The 17,698-nt window shown below is 35.1% G+C and overlaps 2 protein-coding genes across 5 annotated transcripts in view; one reads left to right on the top strand and one right to left on the bottom strand.

Moving 5' to 3' along the window:
* LOC110621058 (1,4-alpha-glucan-branching enzyme 1, chloroplastic/amyloplastic) overlaps positions 1–4,908 on the top strand; it is a 29,747-nt gene extending 24,839 nt beyond the window's left edge. For 3 of the 4 annotated variants that reach the window (XM_043958841.1, XM_043958844.1, XM_043958843.1), the window contains 4 exons: positions 1,567–1,644; positions 3,368–3,523; positions 4,227–4,301; positions 4,386–4,908. In XM_043958841.1, coding sequence (XP_043814776.1) covers positions 1,567–1,644; positions 3,368–3,523; positions 4,227–4,301; positions 4,386–4,526 — 450 coding nt within the window. In that variant the 3' untranslated portion in view covers positions 4,527–4,908. The remainder of the gene's footprint in view (positions 1–1,566; positions 1,645–3,367; positions 3,524–4,226; positions 4,302–4,385) is intronic. The other variant, XM_043958842.1, reaches the window with a different exon arrangement.
* Positions 4,909–5,202: 294 nt separating this feature from the next.
* LOC110621057 (growth-regulating factor 3) lies at positions 5,203–8,064 on the bottom strand. The gene is made up of 4 exons (XM_021765093.2): positions 7,197–8,064; positions 6,842–7,033; positions 6,158–6,521; positions 5,203–5,808 (listed from the first exon to the last, which is right to left on the bottom strand). The coding sequence occupies exons 1-4, from the start codon at positions 7,441–7,443 to the stop codon at positions 5,382–5,384; spliced, it is 1,230 nt and encodes a 409-aa protein (XP_021620785.1). The 5' UTR covers positions 7,444–8,064; the 3' UTR covers positions 5,203–5,381.
* Between the last annotated feature and the right edge of the window lie 9,634 nt (positions 8,065–17,698).

Here is a 17,698-nt window from a genome sequence, read left to right as displayed (position 1 = left end):
CAGGTATCATGTTTTGATACTGACTTGGTTCTGCTGCAGTCAGTCCATGTAAATCTCATTGAACACCATGTTAATGTAGTTAGGTGAGATGAGTGTTAATTTTCTAAGTGCATTGTTGTCACATAGGAGTAGGTGCTGAAGTCAAATGAGAATAGGTCAGCAAATATGGGTAAAAAGTTAATAGAAAGTCAACTAGGAGAATTGGAGGGAAACTAGGGACAGTAGTTAGTCACAGAAGCAGTTATTGAATATCCAGCTGAATATTGGCAGGAACTGGTGCATAAAAAGGCTGAGTAAATCAATAAATATGTATTAGCTTCTCTCATTCTCTGATACCTTCTAATTTTCTTCTGTTCTATTATCTTTCTGCCATTCTTTCCCCTAATTCTGCCTAAATTCCTGCTTTAACTGAATAGTTAGGGTTCCTACCATTGTAATACCATCTTCACATCTTCCAATATCAATCTTGAACCTTTTTTAGAGCTGTTTAGCCATTTCCTTGATCAAAAAGAAGAGAAACGAAAACAAATTGATCTGTAGAAATAAGAACAGATAAACAATGGAGTATAGTCAGTATACGGCACACAGGATTGTTTAGGAAGGGGGGAAAATAAACTTTGTTACTCTTCCTCCTCTTCCACTGACAAAGTATTGAGAGAATATAAAGAGGATAGGATGATTTGCTAACTGGGAGAACTAAATGTGAATTTTAGAATATTAAGTAAACATATGTCTCTGTTAGGTTGTGATTACTCAAAGTTGCGTTTTTTTCTTGTTTTCTCATATTTTGTTTGAGGAGACGATCATGGATGCTTAATACTAAGAAAAACTTGTGTGTTGTTCCTATCACTCTGAATTTGCAATTTTGCATTAATTATAGTTGAGGATCATTTTCATTGTCATTCTGTTATTACAATTTTATTTTTATAGGTTGTCGTACAGGAAAATAATTTTAAGAGGTCTTAGTTCATCTGTATAGATTTACCCTTGAAGACTAGTATCTTTAGTAGTTTTTTAGGACATTGCAGCTAAATTCTTGCCTTTTAACCGGCTATTTACAGCAGCCTTAGTGGAGCATTGCAGCCATAACAATCATTAATAAAAATGTATGCTTGAATATGTTCACATCTTCATGTTCCAGTTCCATGGGTTCCACATGCGTGTAGCACATCTGACCATAAAAAAAATATCTTATATTGCTTAAGTTCAGTTCTATTGTTAACGGATGATAACCAGTTAGACCTAACTATAAACTTTGTGATTGTATAAGTTGGTCGCAATCCATGTATGTTTAATATTTCTATCGAGGACAATTATGTCAACTAGATGATTCAAGCAAAGGAAAAAGACAACCTTTTTATGTGAAAGCCACTGCTCATACAAATTATTGTCTTGTGATTCCAGCAGAAGTAATCACCTTATTGCAAAAGCAATAGATGATTTTCTGTTTTCCTGAGTAGTTTATTTGTCAATATTTACCTTTATGCCTTGAGAAAGTAGCTATTCCAAGAATGGATTCTAGATGAATTTGGATGCATCTGGTTTCTGTTTGTTGTGTGCCTCCAGGGTGATGCAGACTATCTAAGATATCATGGAATGCAAGAGTTTGATCAGGCAATGCAACATCTTGAAGAAGCCTATGGTGTAAGCTCTAAACATACTATTTATTTAGCATTGCTATAGTTAGTATTGTCCTTACCCATTATCCATTTGTTTATGTCTATTTGTTTATACTGCTAAAAGAGTTGTAAATTACTTGTGGTGTATTTCACTTTGATTGTTAATATGGGTGGAGGCAGCTACTGTCTATGCTAGATTCTGTTAGCATCCTCTCTTCTCTTCTTGTTATGAAATGGATTACCATAACACAATCCTCCATTCACAAGTTGAAATGTTAGAAGGGCATCATGATTTTTTCGTGATAGTTTGCAAAAGGACAGTATCTCAATTGGAACAGTAAGAAGATTTTAAATCATTTTAGAGGAAGCCTACAATATCATAGGTAATGCAATATACCAGCACTTCAGAACCAAACAATGGAGTATCTTTCTTTCCCTTTTTTTGGTCGTTCATCAGTAATGTTAAGTGATGTAAACTATTATCTACTATTGTAAATTTGTTGTTGCTGAAATTTAATAATATGTAATTTGTTAGATATTTTTGTATCCATGGAATGTTGGGAACAAATCCCACATTGGTTAAAGCCTAAAGATAAAGAAGTCAAAGGGCATGTAAATGTGGAGCAACCAAACTAAAAGAGGTTTAGGCCATTTGGTGGAGGTGTGCAGATCATGCTCACCATTTCTGCTCCAATCCCTAGGTTTGAGAATCCCAAACTGTACCGAAGCATTAAGGTCAATTGACTGTAGACCTAGGGACCCAAAAGCATGGTGGGCAGAGCCTAAAGAACCAGACCCATGAGATGAGCCAAATTCAAGTGGACCCATTGGGCTAGCCAAGAAGAGCTAACCTTCAGGGCAGAGTCAAGAGGAGTCAAACACAAGGTTTGACAAGTGACAACTGGACTTCAGCTGGTCAGCCTAGTTGCACGTGTAGAGAAGTGTTGGAATGTTGGGAACAAAGTCCCACATTGGCTAAAGATGAGGAATCAAAGGGCATATAAATATGGAGCAACCAAAGCAAAAAGGCTTATGCCATTTTAGTGGAGGTGTGCCAGTCAAGCCAATCGTTGCAACAGACAGCCCATTTGGTTAAATTTATTCTAAGTTACCTTTATTTGTTCTTGTAACCTTGACATTTTCTTAAGCATGATGGTACTTGATGTTTATTGCTCAAACATTGTTAGGTCTTACGAAATATCAGGCTATGGAAATTGGCTCCATAATACAAAGAAAAATATCAGATTAGTGAAGCATTTCTGAATTAAAGCTTCAGTGAAATGTAGCTGGCATCCTTCAAGCTAATAGTCAGAGAACTTTTTCATGGACCACTATGATCCATTACAAAAAGCCTTAATCATGCTGGCAAAAAAGCTAAGCTCTTGCTGGATTATTCATTTTTAAAATAAATCATAGCTCTAATCATGTGATTTCATACCCTTTTTTTTTATTTATGTTGTTTAGGGAGTTGAGAGATTTTTACTTGCGAAACTATTTGTGTTTTTTGGCTTCTAGATTGCTTTATTTTGGACATTTGGTTTGGAGCTCTTGCCGACCTCCAAATGTCGAGCTCCACCGTGGGGAAGGATATTGTTATGATTTAACCACCAGCTTTTTCTTTATATTCATCTAAGATGATGTATCACATTTTAAGTGTATTATACTAATTTTCTATAGTTTATATGCATGCTTCATATGCTATTGAAAATTAAATGAATATAATCCACTAAGGGTAACTCTTGATGCAGTTCATGACTTCTGAGCACCAGTATATATCACGGAAGGATGAAGGAGATCGGATCATTGTCTTTGAGAGGGGAAACCTTGTTTTTGTATTCAACTTTCATTGGACTAACAGCTATTCAGATTACCGAGTTGGCTGCTTCAAGTCAGGAAAGTACAAGGTGTGCTCTCTTTCTTTTTTTCTTTTTTCTTTTTCCTCTTTTCCTTTCTTTGGACTTGAAAAAGCGGACTCGTTAAGGAGATATAAAGGTTGCCCAGAACTTCACTTGCTTTAATTGGCATGTTACCATCGTAAATCACTTGTTTAATTGTGAGAGGTTTAATTTCATCCACAGACGCTAAAATTGTTACTGGATCCCGTTGAAGTTGACCAAATCTCAGTGTCTCCTAAAAATCACTGAAAGTTCGATTTTCTGTGTGATAAATGACTGAAACCAATTTTAACATAATCTCAATCCAAATTTTGGTGCGACTAATATTGAACATTTTCATATATTTTCATGCTCAAAGAGAGAGAAACGAGGAGAGAACACGTTTTTTTTTTCATACATTGACCTGTCCGGGACAAAGAGCAACAGAGAGAGTGAGGGAGAAAAATATGTTGGTTATCTATTAAACCTAGAAAAATACAATTAGGGGTAGGAAACCATATTTCCGGTTTGAGTTTAGTTTTTTATTATGATGTGAGACAAGTCATCATTAAACAATCCTATATATGCATATCAATTGTCTTTATCAATTATGCTATTTTTAGAGGGGGCGAAAAACTACACTCTTTTCATGGAAATGTAGTTGAACAAAAATGGTGCTAGTGTGTCAATTTTTTCAATTGTATGCTTCATTATGTTCTGTTTTCTCTTCCAGATTGTTTTGGACTCAGATGATGGCTTGTTTGGAGGCTTCAACAGGCTTAGTCATGATGCCGAGCACTTCACCTTTGTAAGAAAATTTGGGCGAGATTTTACTACTTAGGCTCTTCCCTTTAAACATGGTGGTTCTAAACTTGCATGTTTTTTTGTACAGGACGGGTGGTATGATAACCGGCCTCGGTCCTTCATGGTATATGCACCATCTAGGACAGCAGTGGTCTATGCTTTAGTAGAAGATGAAGAGAATGAAGCAAAGAATGAAGTAGAAAGTGAAGTGAAACCAGCCTCCGGCTGAGATAGATATTTAGTAAGAGGATCCCCTAAAGCAGGAATGGTTAACCTGTGCATCTGCATTGAACGACGTATATTGAGACTGGAATTGATTTGCTGCTCAGGACACAGAATATTAATTCCAAGGCTCAAGGCAGAGATACACGCCATAATGCATGATCATATGAAAGCTGCAAAACTTGTAAATCATTTAGCAAGCTGCGTGCACTCTGTAAATTATATGTAGTACTTTGGCAAGTCACGTTATTATGGATACCATGGATGTCCGCTAGGAAAAATTTTGTGTATATGCCTACTAGGATTTTTAAATCTCGCATGTTCCACATAAAGTGGTGGTTGAATGTTGCGCGACTATTTTTGAGTAAAATGATTGAAGTTATTCTTCACTTGGGCCTGTGAGACGGAGTAGCCACTGCGTCCCTCGAGACTCGAAAACAATGTACTGTCGGGTGCCCAGATTTGGGGTCCTATAATGCTGCTGAGAATTATTTTCCTTCATTAAAAAATATGAAAAAACACAAAAATAACAAAAATGTTTTCTCAGGGCAGTTTCTTTCAATGGCATTTAAGATGAAAGGCATTTTTAAGTCTACAACTTCAACATGAAAACGTTGGCTTGCATGCTTCACTCTTGGGCTTGCGTTCCAAGTTACAAAAAGAAGCAAATAAAGAGTGCAGTCTTTGGAAGCAAATAAATCAGGTAAATTTTCCAGCCAAAACAATCAAACGCAGCCGTCAAGGCACTAGCCATCCATGCAAAATTACATTGTTGAATCATGATTGGGATTGACTGTAGCCGCCGACGAGCATAGAAACGTGGGGAACCCCTTATTTAAAGTATATACAACAGAAACCAGAATCAAGTGCTAACGTAGCTAATTTCAGAAGCAGAGCCACGAGGTAACTGGTGTAGAACACTTGTCGGAGACGAATTAGAGGTGGAGGATCTCAGAGCCTCAGCAAGAGGCCCTCCCATGGACGCCACCTGAGTTGTGCCCCATGCACCAGTCCAATTCACTTGGGGATGCTCCCTATCATTGCCTCTAGGGCCAACTGATTCCTCTGCATTGCCAGTGGACAATTTCAAGGAGACGTCTGAAGAAGGGTTTCCAGGCATTGAGATAGAGAGGCAGGTCGCAGTAACATTGCTTCCTGCAGTATCTGGTTCTTGAAGCGACCTTGGCCAGTCATCAAAAAAATGCCTCAGAATGTGACCATCACTTCTATGACCAACCTCAGTTTGGTGTCCAAACAGGCCCTTGATTTCATGTTTGGAATCCGAGGAACTGCAGGGGCAAAAAGAGAACGTGGGCAAGAGCAAAAAGATCAAGCAAAAGGACGAATAAAGAAAAGCTTGTTAAAAAAGGATGCATAAGCAAACACAACACTCTTCAAAAGTTGTGGTTAGGATTACTTTGTACAGAATCTAGAGCTCTTCCCCCAGATTCGAGACATTATGACCAGACCTCCACTGGGGTCCTACCAAGGGCATGCATTTCAAGAAATTCTAACACAGTGAAATTCCATCATGTTCCCATGTTTAAAATATCAATTTCTCAAAAAATACAAATGGTTTCGGTACCCTGGGTTTAATTTTTACGGTGAAAGGGCGATGAGACAGGCAATGAGATTTACCGGTGATTGAGGTGAAGGAGATCTGCGGAAGGCGATTGCCCAGAAAAAGAAAAACTCGCCCCGTCAGTCACCGCTGATAGGGGCGGTGTAATAATGGATGTGGTGCTACTGAAAGCAGCACCGGCCACACCACTGGCACCTCCCCCACCAATACCAATAGAAGTGCTAGTTGTTGAGGAGGATGTAGGTGTGGGGATTTCCACAGGCTTTCTTGAACGGTTACGGCCACGGTGAACGTGGCGCTCGCAATACTTTTGGCCGGCCACCACGTCTCTAGAACACCGCCATTTTTTACCATCTGTTCTCCGGCACCGACCAGGCTCTGGATCCATGGCTGCTCTTCCCCAGTACCCTGTTTGCAACACTGATAAAGCATATAGATATCCAACTCCATATTAGCGGAAACACCAAAAAAAAAAAAAAAAAAAGCTTAGATCCAATGCTCGAGGGCGATGTGCGGGGGATTAAATACACATCAAGATTTGTCAGTACAGAAAGAGAAAATATCAAGAAAATGAATTTGCACGAGGTCATGTTTACAAAGAAGATCACGACAAGGTGACAAGCATATCAAAGAGAAAACAATCTTTAATCTTTTCACAAGAAGCAAACAGTAGTAACAAGCGTTGAGAGAATCAAGAATTAAAGAACATGTAACAAAAGTAAGGTTTTAGCAACACTTACAAGCTGGCTGATAATAAGAGTACTGTTGAAGTGGGTGGTGGAGGAAATATGGAGGAGAATGAAGAAGGCTTTTCTTGATTGGTTGGAGAAGTTCAGGAGGAACGGCTGCACCAGCTAACATGTACCTGTAGATCAGAGCTTGGAGCTCAAGTTCCTGCCACTGAGCCAAGCTGAAGTAACTTCCTCCCATCCCTAACAAAATAGAGAACATAAAACAATAGAAAGAAAGAAAACTAGGGTTTGAAGCATCAAAATAGAAAATAAACCAACCAAGAATCTTTCTTTGGCAAGAAGTAAACTTTCTCAGAGGAGGAAGGAAAAAGAAAGGGTGCAAGAAAAGGAAAATAAAGCTTACTGGGAAATCTGGTGGCGGCAGCAGCAGCAGCAGCTGGGGTTGAATCTGGAAATGCTGACACGTTACTGATTTTACTGTTGGATTCAGGTACAAACAAAGGGAGAGGAGCAGTAGACTCAGATGGGTGGTGCGGCTGTGGCTGTGGCTGCGGTGGGTGGGAATCCATGAGGAGTTTTGGCATCTTTGCAGAATGTTGTTCTTCTGACTCATGCTGCCGAGTTCTCCATTGCTTCAGATGGAAGTCCATGAAGAGAGAGAGAGAGAGTGTGTAGTTTGGTTTGTTGTAGGTTTGGTTGGTTTTAATAGGCTAGGGTTGCTTGGGGGTTTGAGTATGAGAAGATAAAGTTGGAAAAGCTTTTGCATAGACTTGTGTGGGTTTCTTTTATATCTTTTGGCAGATAGTGAGAGAGTGAGAGAGAAGTCTGACAAGTAAAGGCTGCAAAGTTTGTTTATGGCCAGTGGAGAAGCCTTGGGAGCACTTGAGAAAAAGACAGTTGGACAAGACAGTTGAGAGAAATTTAAAAGAGACTCCCAAAATGTAATAAACTATTTTAACATGTTAGAGAAGTGATAAGATACCTGCAGTCTTTGTGTCTCTCTATTTTAGTATTATTTTTTTGCTTTTCAAATTCCCAATACCACTTCAGATTGAGAGAGAGAGAGAGAGGTAGAGAGAGCCAGCCTTGTCATTAGCCCTAGCGGCTTAGCCAATAACAAAAGATTCAACCTTTTTCCATGCAAAGGCCGAAGCCAGGTTGAGCCGACATTGCAGTTCCTTCTCAGCCGAGCTCAGTGGCAGTGCAGTTCCACTCTCATCCCCAACCTCACATAACTTTCACTTTTCTCGATCCACTCCACTTCTAAACCCTATTAAAAATGTTAACAGTGGATTAATGGAATGGTTATTCCTCCTTTAGTTAGATTTTTTTAATTTAAAATTTAAATATGAACACTTTTAAATTTTAAAAAACATCTTTTTATTTTTTTCAATGGATATATTAAAAAAAATGATAACAGCTTCTAAAATTTGTGTCTTCTGCTTATACTGTGTCTTCCTCTTATCTTGATCCTGACACTATCCTTCTATAAGTAAAATTAGAGTCTAGTGCCACTTTCTGCAATTTGGTTTCTGCTTTAAAACCATTGAAAACCTCAATCAAGATTGAGCAAAATTTATCTCATATCTCTTATTTCATGTGATATTAATATATAAAATGATAAATTAATTAAAGAGTGATAATTCAATAAAAAATAATTTTTAACATACATGCATTGTATTACTATATAATCACTGTAAAATTAACAAATTTTTTTAATTTGGGATTTAATATAATCTCAACCTCATAATAAAATGAGTTTTATCATTATTTAATTAAATATTTAATAAAAAAATAAATTAAAATATATTAATTTAGATATAAATAATATTTAATCTAACTGTATTCAAGTTTATTATTGTAAAAAAATGTTTATAATAATCGCATCTGAATTTAAAATGTCATTTTTCCAAATGGATATAAAACAATGGGCCAATTGAGTCGGCCCATCACTACTAGCCACTAGATAGCTAGTTACAAGCAATGGCTAACCCGCGTTGACTTCATAGCCGAGCCGAGATGAACAGCAAAACTGGTATGGGAAATAGGGCGCATGAAGGGGGCCCTGGGTTCTGTGCAACCAATTATGAGGAACATTTGTTGACAAATATACCCCTGCTTCATCTCTGAAATTACAGTACAATTCATTTTATGTCTTTATCTTCTCTTCCCACCTGCCCCTAATCCCTGTACCATCCCAATAGCTTTCACTTACCAAGATATTATTGACTTGTTAATTACTTCTGTCTTTCATTTTCTTTTTTTTTTTTTTCTAAATATTTTTTTAAAACTTTATTTTAAATATTAGGCAAATTTTTGTATTATATGCACCACATGCATCTTCAAAAATATAAATAATCATAAAAAAATATTAATAGAAGTGCTAAAATTAATGTATTAATTAAATTATTTTTATTATAATTTTGCAAAATAAACAGATTTTATGAGGAATAAAGAACAACTGAGAAAATACGGAGAAATTTATAGAGAGTGGGAAGCAAAGCAATGACATAGACATTCCTTTTGAAAGGTGAATTAAAATGGAAACCATCAATAATGAGATAAATCAATTATTTTTTATTTTTTAAAAAAATGAAAAATATATAATTTTATAAAAATTACTTTTAATTTTTTTATTATAAAATAAATTACGTGAAACAGCTCTGGAATGAATTTTAATAGTATTAATCAATAATATAAAACAAAATTGTGTTGGGAAGCAAACAAGAAACTTGAACACAGAGCTAGCTTGTATCAAGTAAATTACTAGAAAATAGAAAGTAAAAGACACAAACAAATTGGAGAAAGAACTCAGTTATTGGATGATTAAATAAACAAAAACAATGGCTCTTATATAGCCACAAGATAATAACAAAATTCAGAAAAATATGGCACTAACTGAAAGTGCTTTGACTCAACAAACAAAGAGAAATAATAGGAGACTAAACAGCAACAAAATAACTACGTGATGCTAACAGAAAAGCACTAATGTTGAATCAGTTTTCAACACTCCCCCTTGATTCAAACTTACACAAAGCAAAACAGGAACAGAAGTGTGAATGTTTTTTGAGTGGGAGTGCTTTGGTTAGAACATCTGCAAGTTGTTCATCAGTACTGCAATAATTTAGGACAATTTGCTCAGTTGCGACTAGCTCTCGAATGAAGTGATGACGGGTGTCTATGTGCTTTGTCCTCCCATGAAAAGCTGGATTCTTTGCCATCGAAATTGTGGATTTGTTATCTGAAAATATCTCAGTTGCTCCCTCTTGTTCTTGACCAAGATCTTTCAGTAACCTCCGAAGCCAAATAGCTTGACAAGCTGAAGCAGTGGCAGCCATGTATTCTGCTTCTGACGACGACAAGGCTGCTGTTGGTTGTTTCTTTGAGCTCCAAGACACTGCACATGAGCCAAGGAAAAAAATCTGTCCAGAAATACTTCTTCTATCTTCAAGAGAATTGGCCCAATCGCTGTCTGTGAAACCTTTTAACTTGAAATCGGAATTAGCAGTATACCATAGACCAAAATTTTGAGTTCCCGCAACATACCGCAAAATTCTTTTTGCTGCTCCAAGATGAACCTTTGACGGATTATGCATAAATCTAGAAACAACACCAACAGGGAAGGCTATATCTGGTCTTGTGAGACATAAATAAATCAAACCACCCACCAAACTTCTATAAAACTTCCCTTCCGCAGGTTCCGAACCGTCATTAATTTGCAATTTTTCATTCACATTCATTGGAGTGGCTGTGGAATTGCAATTTAACATCTTAAATTTTCTAAGAAGATCAATTGCATATTTTTTTTGAGATATAAAAATCCCATCTGCCGCTTGAATAATCTCCACCCCAAGAAAATAATGAAGCTTTCCCAAATCTGTCATCTCAAAAGACTTCATCATATTCTCTTTAAAATCAAAAACAAGTGAAGAAGATGACCCCATGTAAATCATATCATCAACATAGAGACAAACCAATAACAGATCATTCACTTGTTTTTTAAGATAAAGAGTTGGTTCATTTTCACTTCTAACAAAACCAGAATTTTGAAAATAAGCATCAATCTTACTGTACCAGGCGCGCGGTGCTTGTTTCAAGCCATAAAGAGCCTTGCGCAGCTTATAAACTTTGCTCTCCTTGCCTTTGATTACAAACCCATCTGGTTGTGACACATAAACTTCTTCCTGCAAGTCCCCGTTTAAAAACGCTGACTTCACATCAAACTGGAAAACAGGCCATTTCATTTGAGCTGCTAATGCTAGAGCAACTCGAACCGTTTCAAAACGCACTACAGGTGCGAAGGTTTCTTCGTAGTCAACACCGTACTGTTGGCGGTACCCTTTGGCCACAAGACGCGCCTTATATTTTTGAATTTTTCCATCAGCTTGGTACTTTGTTTTGAATACCCACTTTAAACCAATTGCTTCTTTTCCAGCAGGTAAGTTAACCAAATCCCAGGTACCATTTCTTTCAATTGACACCATTTCTTCCTTCATTGCATTACGCCATACCTCTTTTTCTGCTGCTTCTCCATATGATGATGGATCAATATTTGCGAACATTGCAAAATGAATTATGTCTCCTTCGACATCAATAGCATCATCTTGAAACACTTCAAAATCTCGCAAACGAGACGATGGCTGAGTTTGACGTCTTGGCCTGGCCTCCAATTGCAAAGAACTTTGAGCATTTGTTGTGGTTTGAGAATCAATGGACACTTCTCTCTGAACAGAAATATCATCTTCAATCTGAATTTCAGCAGTTTGTATTTTTTTATTCTCAAACCAATTCCAGTTAGCAAATTCATCAAACACAACATTCCTGCTAACAATTATTTTGCCACTAGTTGGATTGTACAGCCTATAAGCCTTTGATTGAGATGAATAACCAACAAAAATGCATTTTTCAGATTTACAATCAAGTTTTTGACGATTTTGTTGGCTAATTAAGGTATAGGCTATACAACCAAAAATCTTCAAGTGACTTACAGAAGGCTTCTTACCAGACCACACTTCAAAAGGAGTCTTATTCCAAACTGCTCTTGTAGGAGAAATATTTAACAAATAGATTGAAGTTGCTACTGCTTCTCCCCACAAGCTATTTGGAAGATTTTTTGCCTGTAACAAACTTCTGGCCATTTCAACAGTGGTGCGATTTTTGCGCTCTGCTATGCCATTCTGTTCCGGTGTGTAAGGAGTGGTCAACTCCCTGTGAATGCCATTACTTTCACAGAAATCTTTAAATTCTCCAGATAGAAATTCTCCTCCACGATCTGTGCGAAGAATTTTTAGGAATTGGCCACTTTGTTTCTCAACCATAGCTTTGAATTTCAGAAAATTCTGAAATGTTTCTGCCTTGCTATCCTGAAAATATACCCAGCTGAAACGACTAAAATCATCAGTAAATAACAAAAATATTGAGATCCACCAATAGATTTTGTTTGCATCGGTCCACACAGATCGGCATGTACAAGCTCAAGACATTCAGATGCTCTCCAAGACTTCCCAACCGGAAATGATTTCTTGCTCTGCTTCCCGAAAATACAGCCTTCACATAGCCCAAATGATTCAATTTTGGGTAAACCAAAAACCATTTCCTTTCTGCTCAACAATTTTAACCCCTTTTCATTGAGATGTCCATACCTTAGATGCCACAAGGTAGAATCATCTAGTTCACCACCAGCAGCTAAGGCACATCTTTCAACGCCGGAGACATCAAGTGGGAACAAGTAATTTCGTGCCATGGGAACAGTAACAATAATTCGACCTGATTTCTTTTCTTTAATCTCACAACACCCATTATCAAATAAAACTGAATATCCTCCCGTCATTAACTGACCAACACACAACAAATTATTTGCCAAGCTTGGAGCAAAATAAACATCATCAAGAAATTTTACATTACCATTTTGATTCCGAATGGCAATAGTACCTCTTCCTTCCACTTTGATTTCATGATCATTCCCAAGCTTTACTTCTATCTTAAAGCTTTCATCAAGTTCTTTAAATGCAGATTTTTCACCCGACATGTGGTGTGAACTGCCGCTATCGACGTACCAAACTTCAGTTGCCACATTCACAATATGTTCTTTAGCCATGAATAGCTTTTCTTCAACCTCGCCTTCTGCATAGTTCGCTTTCTCCTTCCTTTTTAGCTTCCAACAATCTGCTTTCACATGGCCATAACCTTTACAATAGTAACACTGAACATTACTTTTGTACTGTTTTTGTTCATCATTGGACTGCCGATAATCAGCTTGTTCATTGGACCTTCCTCTACCTCTGCCTCTACCACTTGCTCTACCACCGCGACCTCCTCTATTGGACTCCTTGCCTCTACCAGATGAAGAAGAAGCTTTGGCTTGAAAAGCTTTTTCATCCACTCTACCAGATGATCTGCTGCTCATTCTTGCTTCATGAGACTGCAAAGACCCTTTCAAGTCATCAAAAGAAAGAGTGGTCAAATCTTTTGATTCCTCGATTGCAACTGCAACATGATCAAATCTAGGAGTTAAACTCCTTAGAATTTTTTCAACCACAACTTTATCAGTAATCTGTTCAGAATACGATCTCATCTGATTCACAATTGTGGAAACTCGTGACACAAAAACTTGTATCGTCTCATCTTCCTTCATCAACAAATTCTCAAATTCGCGGCGTAGTGTTTGGAGCTTAACAGTAACTGTTTTGCTCGTGCCTTGGTACTCTTTCTGCAGAATGTCCCATGCCTCTTTAGCAGTTCTCGCCGCTGAAATTCGACCAAAAATTTCTTCACTAACAGCTTGCTGTATGCTGTAAAGGGCCTTATTATCCCTTTTCTTATTCTCTTTCAATATCCTCGCATCAGTATCAGGATCTGCAAAACCAGTGTCCACCAAATCCCATAATTCTTGAGACCTAAAAAGTGTCTTCATTTTGATGCTCCAGAACTCATATTTCTCTCCATTAAAAATGGGTATGAGTGGCTGAACAGAAGCTGAGACACCATTCATAGCCATAAACTGAATTCCTATTGTGTTTCACTCCCTCACGTGTTTCTCTCGTACTCTCTATTTGAACTCACACTAACCCAAACAAGAACCGTACCGGCTCTGATACCACAATGTTGGGAAGCAAACAAGAAACTTGAACACAGAGCTAGCTTGTATCAAGTAAATTACTAGAAAATAGAAAGTAAAAGACACAAACAAATTGGAGAAAGAACTCAGTTATTGGATGATTAAATAAACAAAAACAATGGCTCTTATATAGCCACAAGATAATAACAAAATTCAGAAAAATATGGCACTAACTGAAAGTGCTTTGACTCAACAAACAAAGAGAAATAATAGGAGACTAAACAGCAACAAAATAACTACGTGATGCTAACAGAAAAGCACTAATGTTGAATCAGTTTTCAACAAATTGATAAGGAAAAAGGCAGAAGACCAATCAAAGACCTTGAAGAAAAATTTATCTGAAAAATGTGTCAGAAAAAAAAGGAATTGCTGACAATACACAGTCAGTGACAAACAACTGGTGGATGGGGTTGTTTATTTCCCCCACTCTTCTTTTACCTTATTTATTTATTTATTTTTATAAATAAAGAAATATTTATAATTATATTATTGGTGTTTTACTTAATCATCATAATTTGCGAGCTATACCAAAATAAAATTACATTCAATGTCTTACCAAAACCCAATTTCCTTATTATTGTAAATTATTTAAGAACTAATAAAAAAATTATTTCATGTGAATTGAATTTCTCCTATACAATTTCTGTAAATAAGTTAATTAAATGAAGTTCAAAAAGGAGCACAAGTAAGGAGGAGTTTCCTTAAACGAAACCATAACTGGAAAACAAATACCACCGAAAAGTTTGTTTGAAACTATTAATAAACTGCTATTTCAAGAAAACCTTATGTTAATAAAATACATTGGAATTTAATTTAAAATATTTTAAAAATATTTCAAGAAAACCTATTACATATGTAATTAAAAAAAAAAAAGACCAAAGAATACAAAAATTCAAATCAATAATCGATCTCAGTTTAATAATATTAAGATTATTTTTGTAAATAATATATTATATAATTACACAAAAGTAATAGGCATAGTGATCTCTGAAAATCTGGAAACTCGGATAATTAGAGAGGAGGACATTTTGGTAAACACGAACCAGTAACGACAGAAGAGAACAGGAACAAGACAACAGCTCCAGGCCCACGAGGCCTGGAAAAAAAACATCTTGGATCAACAGCTGTTGTACGGATCTAACATGGGCCCCACTTGCAGCATCCACGTCATCGTCTATTTTAAAAAATAAATCATTTTAGGTTATTAAAGTAAAAAAGATCTTTCACATGCCTCAGAAGCAATACGTCACTGACACAGATTTGTCAGTAAAGTTTTTATTATTTTTAAAATTTATTTTTTGGATGAGAAATATTGCAGGAAAAAAAAAAAGGTCAGAAGAGACAGCTGCTCACGTGGGTCCCAGCCTTGCTCCTTTTATTTATTTATTTTTTAAAATAAAAAGATAAAAGTAGGGCACGCCGGCACGCGAGGGACTCTATGACCTCACGTGACTCCACGTGACTTATTTTCTCGAGGATCACCAATCTGCTTTTATTATTCGGAGAGGAGGAGACCTTCCCACAGCTTGCATGTGATCCTGTTGCCATTTAATTCTTAATTTTATTTTAAATGTGTATTTTTTTTTATTATTATCTTTTTAGTTTCGTTCATGTAAATCACCGAATAAAGAAATAAATGCTCTGTTTTATATAATTTTTATTTTATTATAACTTAAAATTTTTAGTCTTTATTATTTTCATAATCATTCTTTATGTTGACCTTTTTTAGATTAATACCAATTTCTATATTCCTTTGTTTTTTTTAATTCTTTTCAATATTATAAATTATTTTTTAAATAATGATTTATTTAATAATTTTTAATATATCCATATTTAACATACATAAAAAATAAAATTGATTAATTTCAGAGCAATATAAATATAAGATATATTTTAAAAAATAAAATTTATTATTTTAACTACTTTAACTATATTTTATTAGTTCATATAAAAAAATTTTCCTTTGTGTGTTGAAGAGATAATTTACATAATAAACTTTTAAAAAGTAGAATAAAATAATTAAGAAATATCCTTCAAAATTAGGCAAATAATTAAGAATGAAAATTCAATAAAAAACATTATCATAATAATTAATTAACCATTAATTTTTTTTATGGAAAAAATTAGGGTAGAAGAGGAAGAATAATTAGAAAATCCTTAAAACCAAATGGAGAAGCAGAGAAGGCTCATGTGCATAAAGGCCCATTGATACTTAAAAAAAGAGCTAACCATAAGCATTTCTCCATAGGTCCATCAATTATTATTGGGCTTTCACATTTCACCTTACAAAGTCAAAATTTTACCCAATTTTGGCCCAAATATTTTGTCTAAATTACGACTATGGCCCCAATTGTTTTTGGGCCATCATAGTATGCACAAGCCCAATGGTTAACTCTATAAAACAATTGCATTTCTTTGAAATGATGTAAAAACAAAGAAAAAGATTAATAATAATAATAAATGAGCATTAATGCAATGTTGAGAAAATGACAAAACATAGAAGCCTACCAGAAACCATCTTTCATATTACATTATTAGGAATTGTGACCATCACATCTTATCATGCACACTTCAAAGTCAATTGGGTTAGATGTTAGCCAAGTTCAATGGTTTCCTCATCACACTCAATAAATTTTAGTGACAAAATCTGTCTAACCATTAACGACCTTACATGTCTTAAAATCTAAAACTCCATGTCATCTAAAATTTAATGTCGCTGATTTACTGGTATCGTCTCAGTCTTAATTATAAAAAAAGACCATAACAAATAAAATAACATGCATGCTGAAAAAGATTGATTTAATAATAAATAAAGAAAAAAAAGCAAACAATTTAAGCGTGGATGTAAATCAGAATGATGAAAAATGATTAAATAAGGCCTCAAGATCACTCATCAGAAGAACTCTTAAGAATTTTAATTTATATAAATTTATTGTCTAATCAGAATTTACATATTAATTTAAGTATTTATATAATTAAAATAATAATAAAATTTATTATAATATAATGAATCTTATTATAAAACAATTTTTAAATTTTTAATTAATGAAATATGTAAAACAATTAAAACATCTGGATGTACTATTGAATTCCCCATATGGCTACATGTAGGGACTTGAAATTGCCGTAGACTCGGAGACTTGACCCTATAATTTTTTTGAGCGGAAATGACAAAATAAAATATATATTAAAAAGAAAAATCGAATTTGCAGATTTTTCAATTATTACTATTATTATTGAGGAAAGAGAGGGAAAAAGAAAGCATAATAAAAAGCAATGGTTAAAAAATAAAAAACCATGAGAATCAACGTAGACGGCGTCGTAGTCACCGACTGAGATTTCGGGATGACATATTATTATCCAAGATTAAGAATTTTATAGGAGAAAATTAATAATAATAATAAATAAATTTATAATGCCGTAATCTTTTTTTTTTAAATATTATTTTTCTAACTTTAAATTACATTTTTATTTATATTTCCTTTTCTTACTTCCCACTCTCGTGGCTTTTTCTTTTTATTTTCTTTTTTTTTTATATTGTTTTTCCGGCTAGTCGGCTACTTTTTCATATGCTGACTCTGACTCGATCTTTATTTTATTATTTTTTAATTATTTACTTGATGATTATATATTAAAAAAATAAAATATAACTCTTTAATCTATTAATTTCAATTTTTGGACAAACTTATTTAGTATTATTCTTTCGTTGCAAGCTAGCTTTATTCTTACTTTTTTGAAAGTTGGTTATTTTAAAGCCTTTGAAGTTTCAAGATTTTGATCATTAAGAG

This window comes from Manihot esculenta, chromosome 8, assembly GCF_001659605.2.
Source record: "Manihot esculenta cultivar AM560-2 chromosome 8, M.esculenta_v8, whole genome shotgun sequence".
NCBI lineage: Eukaryota > Viridiplantae > Streptophyta > Magnoliopsida > Malpighiales > Euphorbiaceae > Manihot > Manihot esculenta.
This window is presented reverse-complemented; position numbering and strand designations above follow the sequence as displayed.